The sequence below is a fragment of the Homarus americanus genome, unplaced genomic scaffold (genome assembly GCF_018991925.1).
Source record: "Homarus americanus isolate GMGI-L3 unplaced genomic scaffold, GMGI_Hamer_2.0 scaffold6565, whole genome shotgun sequence".
NCBI classification, from domain to species: Eukaryota; Metazoa; Arthropoda; class Malacostraca; order Decapoda; family Nephropidae; genus Homarus; species Homarus americanus.
This window is the reverse complement of record NW_024752453.1, coordinates 142,763-161,207: the sequence shown is the minus strand read 5'-3', so window position 1 is coordinate 161,207 and position 18,445 is coordinate 142,763. Positions and strand designations below refer to the sequence as shown.

General features: G+C 42.8%; 1 protein-coding gene across 10 annotated transcripts in view; it reads left to right on the top strand.

Annotated features, from left to right (window-relative positions):
• Positions 1-18,445, top strand: part of LOC121855095 (fasciclin-2-like) — a 120,825-nt gene that overhangs the window by 73,499 nt on the left and 28,881 nt on the right. For 9 of the 10 annotated variants that reach the window (XM_042349932.1, XM_042349931.1, XM_042349935.1 and 6 more), the window contains 8 exons: positions 6,372-6,540; positions 8,431-8,439; positions 14,641-14,789; positions 15,037-15,171; positions 15,897-16,515; positions 16,989-17,194; positions 17,618-17,829; positions 18,164-18,308. In XM_042349932.1, coding sequence (XP_042205866.1) covers positions 6,372-6,540; positions 8,431-8,439; positions 14,641-14,789; positions 15,037-15,171; positions 15,897-16,515; positions 16,989-17,194; positions 17,618-17,829; positions 18,164-18,308 — 1,644 coding nt within the window. The remainder of the gene's footprint in view (positions 1-6,371; positions 6,541-8,430; positions 8,440-14,640; positions 14,790-15,036; positions 15,172-15,896; positions 16,516-16,988; positions 17,195-17,617; positions 17,830-18,163; positions 18,309-18,445) is intronic. The other variant, XM_042349930.1, reaches the window with a different exon arrangement.

Genomic DNA, 18,445 nt, shown 5'->3' with positions numbered 1-18,445 from the left:
GGCTTTTTACCGTATTCTCGTTTTGGAAGTTTTAGACATAATTTTGAGGGAGGGAGGAAGGGGGGTGGTAGGGAGGGGGTAGTGAGGAAGATAGAGATGTAGGGGGGGGGGATGGGATGAGGAGGGAGGTTGAAGTTAGTAATGGGAAGTTTAGAGGGAGGGGAAAAGGGAGGGAAGTGTAGACGGAGGGAGGGAGGGAGGGAGGGATGCAGGTGGTGGTTCACCTTGAGGCTCCTGCCGTCTCCTTCACCGTGGGAACCTGCTCACCTGAATCCCTCTACCTCCCACTCACTCCTTCACAACCCCTCCTCCCTCCCACTCCTTCACAGCTTCCCTCCTCCCTCCCTCCCACCCACCTTACCTGACATTCACTCTCCCAGACTTTTCCCTCCTCCCTCCTCCCTCCTCCCTCCCTCACCACGTGCCCTCCGTATTCCTCACCTGGCGACAATACCTGGAGTACCGTCGCCTCCCCTTGAGTACGATGACCGAACCTCCTGAGAATATTAAGAAAATAAGGAGTCTGCAATACAGTAGGCCGGTTGGCCTGTGCATGGCAGCTCCTGTCGAGAGTTACTACCACTCTCTATCAACCATGAATCTACCTAGCCTCCTTTTAAAGCTTTCCAGCGTTCCAGCACTTACTACAAAGTTGCTAAGCTTGTACCACTCGTCCACCACCCTATTTGTGAACCAGTTCCTTCGTATCTCCCTCCTAAACCTTAACTTATCTAACTTAAATCCGTTGCTACGAGTCCTATCCTGCTCGGATATTATAAGTAATCTAAGGGTTAAGACGACGTACTCAAAGGGTCAAGTTCTCCTGTTAAAGTTATTCCACCATCAATTGACATCACTACCACCACCACCACTGACATCACTACCACCACCACCACCGACATCACTACCACCACCACCACCGACATCACTACCACCACCAACAACACCACTATTTACAACCCCGCCTTACTAAAACCACTACCACAACTATTACTACTACAAGCCCGCCTCACCACCACCACTGCCCAAGGCCCTAGTTCAAGGTTGACCAGGGCACAGGACCAGGGACTAGGGTGGTAGTTTCCGGGAGCCAGAATACAAAGGGGGGCGGTGTATTTACCGGGTCCATCCATTATAGGTTAGGTCAGGTTAGGTTAGGTTAGGTTAGGTTAGGTCAGGTCCTAAAACCACACTCCAAATATCACAACACCAAGATATCCAAAATGGCCGCCAATCTGCCCTAAAACCACACTCCAAATATCACAACACCAAGATATCCAAAATGGTCGCCAATCTGTTCTAAAACCAAGAGATTATTCAACATGGTCGCTCGTGCATATAACTCTTACAGACCACAACATTTATTCTTAAGGGAGATTATGTTGAGTAATTTGTGGCGATGTTTACTTTAGCTAGTCAGTCAAGGTCCCAGATTCAGACACTCCTAGGATACGACTTTCTGTTATCGTAATAAGTGTTGGTGTGTTGACGACTTTAGTTCAAATTCGTTGTTCATTTTGTAGTTAACTTAGACTAACCTAACCTGACTTAAACTAGCCTATCCTAACCTAAATTAATCTAACTTAGACTAACCTAACCTGACTTAAACTAGCCTATCCTAACCTAAATTAATCTAACTTAGACTAACCTAACCTGACTTAAACTAGCCTATCCTAACCTAAATTAATCTAACTTAGACTAACCTAACCTGACTTAAACTAGCCTATCCTAACCTAAATTAATCTAACTTAAAACTAATCTAACCTGAAGTAACTTAAGTTAACCTCACCTAAACTAACATTAACTTAACCCCCCTCTCGTCCGCCTCCGTTCCACCAGGTAGCGTAAGGTTAGGTTAAATATCCGTGAATAAACGAGATGGTGAGGAAGAATGTCGGTGTAGTGTTGTGAGCGGTTGTAGTCCAGTGTTAAGAAGAGTGACCTTGAGAGTGTTTTGCGGCAGCCTCGGCAACTAACCGACCAGTATACATTTTTTTTCTTTGTTTTCACCCGAGCGAGGGAAGAGCGGCGCCTCGGTGTCGCGTCTCTCCCCAGCTGCTGCGCGTCTCTCTCTCTCTCTCTCTCTCTCTCTCTCTCTCTCTCAAGGCATCACTACTAGTACCTACAACCGTCTGTTTATACTGTGTGTGTGTGTGTGTGTGTGTGTGTGGTTAGGTAAGTTAGTGTCAAGTTAGGTTAGGGTTAGCGTTAGTGTTTAATCATCAAGCTAATTAACGGGTAGCAACAAGTCCTCAGGTGATTCAAAGTTACCAGTTGTCACCACGGGAATAAACTGTGACTAAACATTAACCTAACCTCACAAACACAACATTATTCTCAAATATATTTAACCCAAATGTTTATTTATCTTAATACGATTCTAATTTTCTCTTAAATGTTTAACTGAGTAACTTAATGTGACTGAAAATTATACATACATACATACATACATACATACAGACATACATACATACACAGTGTCAACAGTATTTGTCATAAACATCAATTGTCTGTGTGATTCTATGTGTATCTATATATGTATGCAGTATATGTTTTCAGTCTTTACCTCTCCATCTGTTGGTCTATCGTGTCATTAGGTCTATCGTGTCATTAGTGTCATCTATAAACAACAGACAACACGGGAGACTTTTGTAGACACACCATTGTTTGTATACCTTCACTCCCTGTGGTTAAATCTACTTATTGTTTACATTTGTTTGTATCGTATTATACTTGGTTAAATTGTCTTCCTCTTTACCATTGTTTGCTTGATCTTACTGAATAATTATTATATATTGTTTTGTTTGTACAGCTCGGTAGTAAAGTTGGTTTTCATATTAGTTTAGTTAGGGTTGACATGGTCCGTTTTCTCTGGTCAATATAGTTTAGTTGGGGATAAAATGACCTCCGTTCTCTCTTGTCAATATAGTTTAGTTGGGGATAAAATGACCTCCGTTTTCTCTGGTTGGTGATGGTAGTGTATCATAGAAAACGGAGCCCGATCCGAGGCTCCCCAGGACGCCTTTTGTGAACTGAAGAGGATTATACAAACACTCGTGGCTTCAGTGTTCCATTATTTAGCGCTCTTGCGGCCTCTCTCCGCCCCTGACGATTGCTAAGGAAGTGTTGGCTTGGCTTTGTTGTCCAATATTGGTCTATATACATTGTCTGTCTACTTATTCTATGTATATTGTTTGTATTACCTGTGCTGTGTGTGTGTGTGTGTGTGTGTGTGTGTGTGTGTGTGTGTGTGTGTGTGTGTGTGTGTGTGTGTGTGTGTGTGTGTGTGTGTGTGTGTAGGTCACGCTCTCATGGTAACTTGAGTACTTCTTCCGTCCCACCTGGCTGTCTTCTCTTCCTTTCTTCTTCCTCCCTCCTTCCTTTTTCTTCTTATTTCTCTCATCTTCCTTTCCTCTTTCTTTTTCTTTCTTACCTCCTCCTTCCCTTGATCCCTTCTCTAACCTTTCTCTCCTTTATATTCTTCTTTAACTGAAGATGGGGAAGGAAGGAAGGAAGGAAGAAGGAAGAAAGGAAGGAGAATGTAGGCGGGATTGTATTCGGTCGTCAGTCAAGTCTTTTGGGTATTTTTGACGCTATGTTTAAAGGAGAGAGAGAAAGAGAGAGAGAGAGAGGAGAGAGAGAGAGAGAGAGAGAGGGGGGTTGGTGTGGTGGAAGTTAGGGGAGAGTGTCTGGGAATGGGCGGAGTGGGGTGGGGTGTCTCGTAGGGTGTGGGTCACAATCAGATATATTGTGTGGGGTCGACGTGGATACTGAAGGAGGCTCCGTGAGAGCCGTCAAGCACCTGAAGAGCTCCCTGCGCTAAACCCCTCCCCTTTACCCCCCCCTCCCCTTCCCACTTGAGCTAAAACACGTGTCCCCCTCTCATCATACCCTCCCCCTTCCCCATGAAACACACACCAAGCACATGGTGAATTCCTCTCATAAATAGTAAAGGTTATTATGGTAATTATCTATCAAGCTACATTGATAGATAGGTAGATAGATAGATAAGGTAGAGAGAGAAAATGAGAGAAAGAGAGAGAGAGAAAGTGAGATATTTAGTGATCTCCTAGGGCCTGTGAGCTGCTCCCAGAACTGTCAGCAAAGATAACGGAAGAGAAAAATACCGCTATGGATTATTTCCCCTCGTTATAAGGGTGATTACGTAGGCATCCCCTCTGTAGGCCTAGGCTTTTGTTTCCCCCTTTTCCTCCTCTTTATCCCCTTTTTATAACATCTTCCTTCTTTCTCCTAACTCCTTCTACATTTTCTCTTCCTTTCCTTCCCCCTCTCGCTGACAGTTATGGCACCATGGCACTTAATTATGGCACTATGGCACTTAATTGTGGCGTTCACGTCTCCCTAACACATGTAGTTAGTTACCTGGCCGGAGATGTTAACTTAGTAATGTGTTAACTTTATAATGTTTACCTTAATTAACCTGTCACCGTGTGGTTAAGGATGTGTAGTAGTAGTTGTGGTAGTAGTAGTTGTGGTAGTAGTTGTGGTAGTAGTTGTGGTTGTAGTTGTGGTAGTAGTTGTGGTAGTATTTATAAGACGTGACAACAGGCTTCAGGATGTGCTGGACGCGACAGATTCCTCCCTTTCCCCCTCCCCCACACACACACTTTTGTCTTGGCCGATCTATAGCCCCTGAGGAGGTAGGGTGAGGGGGGGGGGGGTCGGACGTAACCCAGCATCACCTCACCTCACGACCTTGACCTCTGTCGCCAGCAGGAGGAAGACGTGGTGTCCTCTACCTTCAGGAGCAGCAGAAGGTGCGATGTTGACCCAGGGTTTCAAGGAGGAGGGGCTGGAAGGAGAAGGGCTGGGGTGGGGGGGCTGGAGGGATTGTGGTGGTGGGGTTCTTATATTCCCACTGTGATGTTGACATGTGGCAACAAGTAATTTCTTTGTTTGTTATTTTACTTAACTCTTTGCTGGGACCTGAATTATGAGGGAGGGGTAGGTGTGGTGGGGAGGGGGAGGGGTCATCGGTGTTCTTATCAGTAGATGGCGGGCAACCGGAACGCCAAGAGGCACTTGTTAGCCCCGCCCACCAGTCAACCTGAAGCACGTGCAGCTGACCAATCACAAAACGTGGCGATGCACTAGACTATATTCTTTTTGGTTCCCGAGTCCAGGTGTTTTATTATATCAATGGTGGAGGGGGGAGAATAAGGGTGGGGAGAGGACCTGGGGGAGGGTAGGGGTGCCGGAGGATCTGAAGAAGGGTAGGGGTTGGGAGGGGTGAGGTAGGTTACAGATAGGTGATGCCAGTCTCGGGAGGTCTCTCATCCGAGGCGGAGTGACTCGTCCACATACCCGTGCCCACCACCCACGTGCCCACACACCCACGTAGATGTTACAAACTACGTGACGTGTACCTGTTGTGTATTAGGCCTCAACAGGTGACTTAAAACTGGTGTTAGTGACTTATAACAATAACCAATGTTTACGTCTTGAAAAACACACGTAAACAAGATTCATCATGACTCATCTTGTTGAAGTTATGAGTTTAATGGCGTGTAAGTCCTAAGGTGTATTTACCATGCACTAAAACATTATATAATTACCAAAGAAAAATACAGCAATACAGTCATTTATGTATTCCAGGACTGTATTTTATCCCTGAAAAGCAATACAAAATACAGGATTATTTTTCATTTTGCTGTAATTTGAAACTAAAAGAAATAATATCGGTAAAGTTGTATTTCCCTCTGGAGTGGTTCCTGGATTTGCTTGTCGGAGTGAGGGTTGGGTAGGCGGGGCCACAAGACACAGCTGATGGCCAAGATAAGGGTGTCTGAGGTGGCCACACACCCCCCATCTCGTCCACATATCCGCCCACCATGGCCTTCTTCGTTCACGTGGCCATTATCATCGCGTGTAAGTCGACGATGTAGTGTGGGCCTATCCCATGAACCTGTAATGTGGCCCGAACCTGTAGTGTGGCCCTATCCCGTAGTGTGACCCATCTAGTGACCCTGTACTGTGGCCCTATCCCATGAACCCGTAGTGTGGCCCATCTCGTGACCCCGTAATGTGGCCCCATGCCATGATCCCCTAGTGTGGCCCATTTTGTGATCTCGTAGTGTGGCCCTATCCCATGACCGCGTAATGTGTCCCTATTTCGTGACCCCGTAGCGTGGCCCTATACTGTGGCCCTATCCCATGAACCCGTATGAAAAAAAAAAAATACTCGTTGGCATCAGCTCTAGGGGGTTATTGTTATTGTTGGTTTCATTATTCACATTGTTTAAGCCATTCTTGTTGTTATTGTTACCATATCAACATTACTTTACTACACACACACACACACACAGATCATGATTTAACTGACCGCACCTCAACTCTCTTTTGCTTTACAGTGAGCGTGGCGCAGGAACCAACCTTGGACCTCTTACCCTCCAGTATACTGAAGGCGCGGGGGCAGGCGGTCTACGTCTCCTGCACCGCTAACGTCGACGATTCTGAACTAGTGACAGAGATGAAATGGTCAGGTCCCAATGGAAGGGACATCCCCAACAGTGACGGGACGTAAGTCAGATACGACGGTCGTATTTTACTTTTCCCATTTAAAGTCTTCTTATATGTTAGTGGGGGGGAAGGGATGGGGTGTTTGGAGGTATGGGGAGGAGTAGAGAGGTGTTAGGAAGGATGAGGAGGGATGGGGAGGATTAGGGAGGGGGTGTTAGGAAGGATGAAAAGGAATAAGGGGGATGGGGGTTTTTTAAGGTGGAGAGAGAGAGAGTCAGTCTTGTCAGGGTAGGCAAGAGGACCAGCTTCGGGTAGATGGTCATGATAAGGTGCACACACTCAGCCCCCCCTACCCCGTGTGTGTGTGTGTGTGTGTGTGTCCCTCCCTTACACCAATGCCAAGACGGTGTGTGGTGCTGGCATTGTGTTACGGTGACGTGTGTGGTAGTAGTGGTGATGTGTGGTCATGTGGTATGGTGGTACAGTGGGTTGTGGTGATAGAGGAAGGAGCGTGGTAGACTTTAGTACAGTGTGTGTGTGGTGGAGTGTGATGCAGTGTGGTGGAATGTGATGCAGTATGGTGGAATGTGATGCAGTGTGGTAGAGTGTGATGCAGTGTGGTGGAGTGTGATGCAGTATGGTGGAGTGTGATGCAGTGTGGTGGAATGTGATGCAGTATGGTGGAGTGTGATGCAGTGTGGTATAGTGTGATGCAATGTAATGGAGTGTGATGCAGTATGGTGGTTAGAGTGTGGTGGCGGCAGCAGAGACTAGGTCAAGGTCGGTTTATGACATTGTTGACTGTAAGATCAGGGTTACATTGTAGGCGTTGGATTATGTGGTGGATGGGGACTAAGCTCACCCGGGAGTGGAGTGAGGGGGTGGAGAAGAGAGGGAGTGCTGGAGGAGAAGAGAGGGAGTGCTGGAGGAGAAGAGAGGGAGTGCTGGAGGAGGAGAGAGGGAGGGTGTGAGGAGAGAGAGTGAAACGAAGAATGACAATCACAAGTAGACAGGGACAGACAGACAGAACATAAGAGACAGACACAAGTGGAATAATGAGAGAGAGGCGGAAGGAAATTATCAGTGGAGAGACGGGAGAGATAGGAGGAGGGAGGGGGTAGCATGGAGGGAGGGTGGTTAGTGAGCTAGTAGGAGCCAGGATGGTGGTAGCTAGCTAGTGATAGGGGCCAGGATAGTGGTAGCTAGCTAATGGTAGGGAGCCAGGATTGTGGTACCTAGCTAGTGGTAGGGGCCAGGATAGTGGTAGCGGCCAGGATAGTGGTAGCTAGCTAATGGTAGGGAGCCAGGATGGTGTTAGCTAGCTAGTGGTAGGGGCCAGGATGGTGGTAGCTAGCTAGTGGTATGGTGGGGCCAGGATGGTGGTAGCTAGCTAGTGGTAGGGGCCAGGATGGTAGCTAGCTAGTGGTAGGGAGCCAGGATGGTGTTAGCTAGCTAGTGGTAGGGGCCAGGATGGTGGTAGCTAGCTAGTGGTAGGGCCAGGATGGTGGTAGCTAGCTAGTGTTAGGGGCCAGGATGGTGGTAGCTAGCTAGTGGTAGGGGCCAGGATGGTGTTAGCTAGCTAGTGGTAGGGGCCAGGATGGTGTTAGCTAGCTAGTGGTAGGGGCCAGGATTGTGGTAGGTAGGTAACCACAACAAATGGTCTGGTGGTACATCATGTATACTGATTGATATTTTATTGTACACATCATGAATTATTTCTTTACTATATTATTAACTAAAATTAATAACAATAATAATAATACTTCAGCTTTATTTTTATTAATTATTCTCTAATGTCTTATATACTCTTTTAATTGATTCAAACACAGGCTATAATGCCACTTATTGTCATTGGGGTGTTTGGATTCTAATCTACACCTCCTCTTCAAACCGTGTGACTTGATCTTTTGCTTTTTCCTGTTTTTTTCCCCTTTATTTCCGCGGCGACAGGCCTCGCAGGTAGGCTGTGGGTGGTGCGCTGCTCTGGCGGGTTACCTCTCCACCCACCTTCCCACCCGCCCCCCTCTCCCCCCATCTACTGTAACTCCTCCCCCCTCAGGTGATGCTAAACTGTTACAAGCTCGACTATCAACTGACTCCTCCTCCCCCTCCTGTCTTGTAAGGAGGTTATGGCTGTCACCCCCTCTCCCCCTCCTCCCTTCCCGCCCATCATCCCTGCTGCAACACCCTTCCACCTCCCCCTCCCAACCCACCCCTCCTTATTCTGTAGCCCCCTGCCTTACCCCCTCCTCACTTAATACCCCTGCTATAAACCCATCACCCCCTTCCCCCCCCAAATTACACCAGCCTGGGAGGAGGGGTTGTGATATCACTTAACCCTCCCCCCCTGCTTGGCAACGAGTGCTTTAAGTCGAGGGTGTAGCGGAGAGAGAGAGAACCCTAGCCAGTCTTAGTGAACGAGAATGCAAATGTAACCTATTTTTTTAGCCGGACCTGCATCCCAAAATGTCCCGCTGTACTTGGTGTTTGAGGTATACAGTGGGTGTTCGCTTAACGTTCCGGGTTTGACTGAACGCATCGTGTAGGTTAAGCGGACACTTGACCGTATATAGAAACATAATCTCGCATTTTATTAAGCATCCCGTATTTAATACCTGCCCGTGTATTATAAGTCGACAAATGATGGTCTTGCCACACACATAACACATACACTTAAAAATATTCCTCGGTGTAAGTGAGAGGTGAAGGTAGTGTAGTGAAGATGTGAGGGGAGGGAGGATTGAGCCGTGGTAGAGCATGTTGTAGCAAAAGTTTTGAGAGAGAGTGAGGTGCCCAGTTGTTCCTCCTACCCCTCCCTTAGCCATGGCCTCCCACACATTACCCAGTATAATACCTCACTTAGCTTGTCCTTAATGGAACCTTTAGCACCAGAAGCAGTAACACCACATTACACACCGTCACTGTATACATAGATGAAGGAATTTAGCAGTAAAATAAATATGTTGTTGGTTTAATTATGTAAAAATAATAAAAGTAAAAAAAAAAGTAAAGTCTTGAGGCTACAAATTAAGCGGTGTTTTTGGTTACGTAGTATAGATGTTTCACCTTAGCACCAACAAACACACCAAACACACCCACACATTAATGGCACTTTTAAAGATGGTGTTTTATGTGGTAGCCGACTATTTGTGACAGTATGCATCGACCCAGAGACAAAATAAATATCCGACCCATTTTAAAACTTAATAACCTCGAGAACATTATCGGTAGAACACATTTTATTGTGCTTGAAGAACAGTTCATATATTTTTTCCTTGTCTCAAACTTCCACATTTGGGTGTTGTTCTATGGCCTTTATAGAAATAAGCATCGAAAAAAGTGTTGTCCTAATTATTTTAATTTTATTTTAGCGGTTAGATAATTAGGATCATTATAGAAGTCTAATTAAGTAAAATCATACCCTAAATATACTGTATTGCTTACTAATTGGTGGAAGAATTACAGCGTTCTGACTCCAGTATTCCCATGGCTGTTCTAAAAGGCCCAAATATAATGACATTTCCCCATTTATCCTCCTCCAGGTAAGGATCACTTGAAGAACATCCACCCCAGCTTATTTCACCTAAAGATTAACCAACCTTATCGCTTACCTAACCTAACCTAAGCAAATAGCATTAGGGTGGTTGACCTTTAGGTGAAATAAGCTGGGGTTGTGGAGATTCTTCAGGTGATCCGTAACTATAACTAAAACGTACATAAAATACTTTAATGCTCAGTTTATTTGACTTAGAATGTAAAGTCTACAGAGTATGGTTAGGTTCTGGTGAGAGGGTTAGGTTAAAGTGTGGTCAAAACTCAATCTGTTTAATTCACATATTCGACTTGTAATCACCTAAAGTCATTGGAATACAGTATGGTAATTGAGGGTTATTGACAATAGCAGTAGGTGCACAATATGTCGAATTAGCGTAGACAAGTTAAGGGTGGTGGTAGGTGGAAGTGACTTGTGTAACCTGATATTCTGTCATCTCTCAGCCCCACAGTTCATTCCATCAGCCACTTCCTCCCTCATACAATAGCTTTATCTCATAGGTGTTTTCATATACCACACATCATGTCTTCTAGTTTACAGTTAGTGCTACATCAAATAACTTAACTAATATATATGGAGGTAATATAGTTATCACCACTACATAAAACTCAAACTTTGGACAATCTTGAGTTCATTAATAAGAGAAAATATGTTTTAAAAGTGAGGCAGCTCATTTCACCTGATAATTATAGTAGGTTAGGTTAGGTTTGTGTTAGATTAGCTTAGGGTAGATAGGGTTATGGTAAATACAGTACAGTAATAAGTTACATTAGGGTAGATTAGGTAAGCATTAGGGTGGTATAAAGTGAGGAGGGGAAGGCCAATATTCAAATTAATATACCCTAATAAGTACCCATATTGGCTGTTCAACCTCGAGAAACCCAATATCCAGGTCATGTACTATATTTCTGACCTTTGTTACGTTCCATTCATCATTATCAGTTATATATTGAGGGCTGGGAGAGAAAGCCCACTTGTCTGTCCTATTCTGGGTTTGGTTTAGATAAGCAGTGAAGTTTGGTTGTGTGTGTGTTGATATGTTTGGTCTCCTGTACATATGTGTGTGTGTGTGTGTGTGTGTGTGTGTGTGTCAACAGGTTTGGTCTTTTATATGAATGGACTGTCTGTCTGTCTGTCTGTCTGTCAGTCAGTCAGTCAGTCAGTCAGTATGCTTGCTGTTTTATATGAGTGAACAATAAGTGTGATTGTGGTTATTTCAGTGCTTGTTGAGTGTATGTGCATATGCTTGCATGTTACACACACACACAAACATACAACCTGTGTGTACTGTACCAGTAAGCATAAGACTCAAGTCATATTTTATAATTATATGTATTTATTTATTTTTATTATATGGTTTTGCCACCAAGTAGAAACTGTCACTCACGAGGAGGAGACAAGTGATGAGTATCAGTTACTGTGATGTAGAGGCAACACAAGACACTTCTCCCACCAAGGTTCTGGGTCTCTGGAGTACGCTGACCGGACATCTTGCCTCTGTTGCGGAACATGTACCGTACATGCTGGGCCTTGCTGGCTGCTCATTATTTTACTGACCAGTTTACTTGTGCTATCAATTTCATCTTAAACACAGTGCAGTTAAAAAAATACCCAAATTTGGGTCCAAATTCTGATGCATAGAGCAGGTTTGAGGAGTAATGCACCCTAGTGGATTATGTGCCATAGGTTTATCATTAATTATTTATGTATGGAATGCCAGTGTAATGCATCAGTTTTGCCATGAATTGGCATGCTGTTATTCCTGTTCAGAATTTTGGCCTATGATACTCAAAGTTCCAAATCGGCGAAATGATAGTACGTTTGCATGCCTTTGTTGCATGACTGTTAGGTGGGCGTCAGCATCTAGGTGTACCGTGAACTTACCACCCCACAGTGTAGAGACAGAGCCTGGCCAGATCCCTTACTGTGGTGCTGCTAGGACCTGAGACTAACATGTTTAGACCCTAACAGTTAGTTGAGATTTGCATGGGCAGTCTGGTTGGTGTATAGTTGAAGTGTCACCATACAGGCAACAAATGGCAATTCATGGTAGTTACAGTGAGTCATGGTGTTAGGATGGCGGAGTGTTTGTCATGTTAACAGCTCACTATGGTAGTCTCACCGTCAGTACTGGTGCGTGTCACCATCACTGACGGCGTTGAACCATCCGAGGGTTGTGGTGCTGCCACCTGTCTCCATGGCTAACCAGTTAAGCTAAATATGCATTACTTCATCATTAGCTTTTATCACATTCTAGCATGAATAATTTGTAATGGGATTGTCATCAAAATATTAGAAAGAGAGTATTTAGTGCTGGTAAGACTTGGTTAAATTACAATACAATATTAGATTAGAAACAAAATATAATTGTGTTCTGTAGTTGTAAAAGATTTCAATAATTTGTACTACATAATATTTAATAAAGTTTCACAGGCTCAGAAACACTGCAGATAGGTAATGAACGATGACTTAGTACAGCACTACTCAGTCTTCCTAGTCACTGGATTAAGACAACAAAAGACAAATTTCCTCATAAAAATAATAAATGTTTATATTGGATATAGATGGAAAAAAATAGATTAAACTTTACCTCCTCACTGAAGCTAAACCTGTGGATGTGTGTGTGTGCACGTTGGCTTTCTAATTTTGGAGACAATTTTACCAATCTACCTCTAATGTATTTCAACAATGGAATGATAACACAGACTAATATATAAGAATCTCTTGCTTGAGTTTGCTAGAGGATTTTTCTTCTCTGAATTTCAATCTCAATATAATGCCTTAATGTTCTGTCACTGAGACACATGACAATAATTTCTCAGCCAGTGACACAGTTAGGGAGCCGCCTCACGTACATCATGGCGTTCTAAGCGACTGTTACAATTTCTCGATTGATTGCTGGCTGTTAAGTGACTCTCGGCAACGCAGCGACGGACCGAGAAGAACCGCGAATTTAACGTCTGATTGATCGGTTGATCGGTTGGGTAATTGGTAGATTAATTTGAATACAGACACCGTATGTACTTAACCAAATCAATAATTGAATGGAAATCAGTCAATCGGAGTACCAACCTCATATCCGAGTTTTGGCAACCCCGGTACTCCTTTCTTAAACATTCTCGGGTTGTCATTATCAATCCGCCATGGTTTTGTATCTCACTGGGGGACCCTCAACTTTGCCCATTAATATATCTGTTATCCCCTCGTCCTTAAATATATGACCAACGTATCTAATTTTTCTTTTTCTATACATTTCAAGTTTATCTCTTAAAGTTTTTGCTAATATTAATACTTCTTCATTTGTTTTCCTGTCAGTGTAGCTTATTCTTAATATTTGCCTGTAACACCACATATCAAAGGCTCCCAACATCTTTCTGGTGTCTGCTGAAAGTGGTCCACGCTTCTGACCCGTACATCAGTCCTGGCCATATAAAATCTTTCACCAGACCTTTTTTTTCTACCCAATTGAAGTTAACGTCATTTCATTAGGTCTTTTAGATTATTAAATGCTGCTTTTGCTTACCCTATTTTAGTTAAAGATTTCTTCCAAATATCAACCATCACAGCTAATGTTTCTTCACAAATAAACAATGTTTTTCACTAGTTTAAGATCCCCTGTTGTCTACCATAATTTTATTTTAGGATTTATTTCCAATTTAGAAGGCAACCATTACTTTAGTCTTTACAGCATTAACTCTCGAGCCATATTTTCCCGCCCCTTTCCACTAATCAGGAATGACAATTATAGCGAGTTAGATATTTAGTACAAAAGTGAAGAAGAAAAATGGCCATATGGATACTTGTCTGTGGTTTTGGTTCTCACTTAAACAACCAGCAAATAATCAGCTTCATTGGCTTAAAATTGGTTCTTAACGAAGCAATTTTGGGAATAGCTCAGCGATTACAGGTGATTATAGTGTTCACCTGCATTTTATCATCACATTATTCTCTATATACAGTATATAAAAACAAACAAAAAACAATTACTGTAGACTTATTTGTATCCTTTTTGCAATACAATTTTTATTAACTCTGTATTTTTTTCTTCAGCAAGTTTGCGTATTTGCCAAAAGAAATTAAGAGTTCATCACCTTTTCTCTTTTTCAATATTCCAGTGATTTTTTATTAGTCTCTATGCTTCTATTTTATGGAGGTACAGTATACATTATTAGGCTTTCAACACAAGCAGAATTAATTTTTGTATTTACATATTTGAACAGCCAACTCAACACAGTGTAATTTATTCCTTGAAAACTATACTGTTCAAATATTAACATTCATTTGATCATTTAGAATTATACACTATTACATCTATACTGAATAAATATATATACAGTATACAGTTTAGCTACAATGTAGTATATTATATATGATGTAGTAGGAATAGATCTTGAAATAAAAAGTTCTTAAATAATTGAGAAAAAATAATTATGTAAATGATTAGAGAAAATGTTTGACCCATACTTGTAGATTTTTTAACTTGAAAACTTTGACAATTTTTTGAGCCAAACTCTTGCCACCTTACAATATTTTGCTTCTTGTATATACATTTATTTGTGTTCTTGTTTATGAGTCTCGGTGTCAACCCAGCTTGTCTGTTCCACCAGGATAATCACCCTTGAGGGATTAGAAGCTCCTGGTAAGCTCGACCTGCTCATCAACAAGCTCGAAGAACAAGACACCGGGATATACAACTGCACCGCCACCTACGCCGGCAACCAGAAGCTCTCTGCTAGCTTGGCCGTCGAGTCATTCAGTAAGTGCCAACGATATTTAGATAAACATTTAGGCTCTTACACCTTTGTCAAAATGTTAACTAATCATTATGAGCAACACTGTTCATGTCCAGTACTCGCCAACAGTGTGTAAAAGACCTGACCGACTACCCAAGTGGCTAACAAACCAATCGGTGGCGAAGAGGATAAAGTAAAGTATTACACATAAAGCTCTGTGGATAAGACAAAGATATATTCACAGTTTAATTTTTCCTATTTTGCCAACAGTGGACATCGATTTTGGAGACACCCCCACCCATCAGACGCCCCACATTGGAACGGAGGCCAAGATTCGCTGTTCTCCAAGTGCCAAGCCATCGCCCCTTGTTGATTGGCTGAAGGACCTTGTACGCCTCAGTAATGGTACGTTCAACTGTACAAGTTCTGTCGTGGCTGTGCTCAAGTTGTTTAAGAAATGGCCATGTTGAATTGTGTGAACTACAGTACTGTATAAGGTTTTGGTTTTATAAATACAGTACAGTACTGTAATAGTATAGTAGTAATTATTATTTTTGTTGTTGTGGTACAATAATAGTATTCATTGTTATTTTGTTGTGTTAATACAGTATAGTACAGTACAGTAGTATTTGTAGTAATATTGTAGTACTATTACTGATAGTAGTTGTACTGTAATTGATCTCATATTGTGTACTTGAAGACCTCAGTAGTACGGTAGTTAAAGAGCAACATTAACACGTCACCAATTCTTTAATCTACACATTATTGCTCTACTTCATATTATGTTGTGCTGACCTTATTGTACAATACAATTCTCTAACTCGGATTCATTTACCTTTTCTGTACGGTTGACGAGGTTTACTTACGAGTCTTATTTGTATTATCTAATTGTGTGTTGTGCTTGCTCCCTTTTTTTTTTCATTCTTTCTATAATTTTACAATCCGGTGCCAGAATCTCGTGTTCGTTGCATCTTATTTCATTGATGTTTTAACCTTATTCATCAGTGTTGTATATGGTAATGTCACTACAGTATTAATTATTCTTTATCATTTGAATTGTGGAGAGAGAATATGTTAATTACATTGTACTGTATGTGTAGAGATTTGTCTAAAGTTATTTCCTCTTCCAGATGACAACCACATCATCCAGCAAGATGGCGTATTGATAAAAAAAGTAACGGAGGAAGACGAAGGCACGTATCGGTGTCGCGCTCGCGTGCCTGCGTTGGGGTCCATCGAACACAGAGACATTCAGGTGGAAGTGTACATTCCCCCAGTCATTGACACGCCCCCAGAAGATGCCAAGGGTGTCGAGAGAGACTCTGTCACCTTCAACTGTAAAGCCACTGGCAAGCCTAACCCATCATACGCCTGGGTTAACAATGATAACGAACCCCTCGAAAGTAACGCCGATTACTTTGTCGACAACGAGAAAGGCATCCTGAGAATAATGAATCTCCGACCCGAACATTCCGGCACCTATCGGTGCACGGCAACGAACCCGGCGGGAGACGCCGTCGCATCGGCCAACTTGCAGGTTCTGACCAAACCCAAGATCGAACAGTTGATCAACGTTACCCAATCGGTTAATAAAGATTTAGAGTTGAGGTGCATCGCTACAGGTGACCCAGCCCCAGAACTGGTGTTCAAGAAGGAAACAAACGAGCATCCCTTCCTAAACGGAATAAACCAAGACGACAGAATTGAGGTGTCGCAGGAGATTGACGACCAGGGACGACCAATGGGGGTGTAAGTATTAAGCATTACGGTACAGTATTTTGTCCAATTATCTACCTGGAACAATAAACTCATTCACGTCCAGGAGTCGAGAAGCCAGATCTTTCAATAACTCGTAGTATAGGTTTATGTTTTGTCTACTTCAATACTAGGATGCCACTTTTAATATTTGACCGATGGAAGATGATTTATTTAACAGAGGTAACCCTGTACACCAGTGGTTAAGAAACAGTAAAGTAATGCTACCTGGTACGGCACATTACGGAACACTTGCACAATGCGATTGGTTTGTTTTTTTAGGTAACTGGAGGTTGAAGTTTCTTAACAGTGTGAGACATATATATTACCTGTTTGTTGGTCATTAGATTTTTTGTTTTTTAAATAGTTAGATATTGAGTAAAATCATCATTGTTTGTTCTGCTTCCCTTCTTTATTCTCTCTGCATCCACCATAGGTAATTCTATTGTTTTACATCCATCACCTAGAATGAAGATCCGAGGTGTCATGCGCCAAGACGACGGCCTCTACACCTGCACGGCCGAATCCGAAGGTGGCGAGACACAGGCCTGGGGACACATCACAGTGGAGTTCCCTCCTTCATTTGAGGAACAACCTTACGATGAACTGTGGTCATGGCAACAACAGCCCGTCAACCTCACCTGCCTCGTTACCTCCATCCCCAACGCAACTAGTGAGATTTTTATAGAGAGTGTTGGACGACCCAGAGATTAGTCCGTTAAGCTTATTTCACCCAATAATAAAACATCTTGGGGGTTAGGTTAGGTTAGGTTTGGTTTGGTTAGTGTTAAAGGTAATTAATGTTAAGGTGGAATAAGTTGGGGTGTTGTTCTTCATAAACAATACTTTGATTTTGTAATAAATATGTGATATGACCTGAAGCTAATTTAACACCTGTACACTGCTTGGGGTGAGTTAGGTTAGGTTAAATTAGATAAGATTAGTGTTAAGGCGGTTTAATCTTAAGGTTAAATAAGCTGGAAGTTGTAGTCTTCAGCTGACCCTTCAGGACATGGGCTACTCGATACAGTACTATACAAAAGGACTAACAAGAATGGAAAAATAACCAGTTTTTTTTTCTCCTTCTATCCTACAGTTCAGTGGTACCTTCGTAACCAAGAAGTCGACGCAAACGACCAAAATCTACAACTGCTAAGCCATGGTCCCGTTGGCGTCCTCAAAGTTAACCCCGTCAGCCAGAGCTACTTTGGAACTTACACCTGCCAGGCCACCAACACGCTCGGAACGGAAAAACAGGATCTGGAACTCAGGGAAGCCCATGCCCCAGGAACGGTTACCAGCGCCAAGGTAAACGACCGGCGACGTAACGCGTCTTATCGTAACTTTAACACCGGACGACGATAATTTTTCTCGTGTCTAAAATAATTTCTGATACCCCTCAATAGTGCAACCAAAAAGTTGACGGTCTTTTCGTGTATATTTTTATTTTTTGTGGATACATTTATATACATTTTGGTAATTTTTTGATGAATAACTTTTTCATACATGCTGGTAATATTTTCATGAATATTATGCTTCATACAACTCTTCCTTCCTTCTCACCCAGACCAACTCATATACACATGCCTAAGATTGTAATTTTAAGCAGACGAGCTAATGAGAACGATGGTGGCTTTCACAGATCGAGAAGATAACTGCAACTACCATCACTTGGGATATCATAGGCCCCATGGATAACGGTGGACTGCCCATTCAGGGATACCTCGTGCAGTACCGTCTGCAGGGCGAGACTTGGGACGAGTCCGAGGAACGCTTCTGGACTAAAGGTTTACATCTAGTGCAATTTTTTTTTTTGTATTTTGGGCTTGAGAAATTATAATATATCTGGTGATTGGTTGAGTTGATAGATAGTTACATACATACATACAGTGCATACATACATACATACAGTGCATACATACAT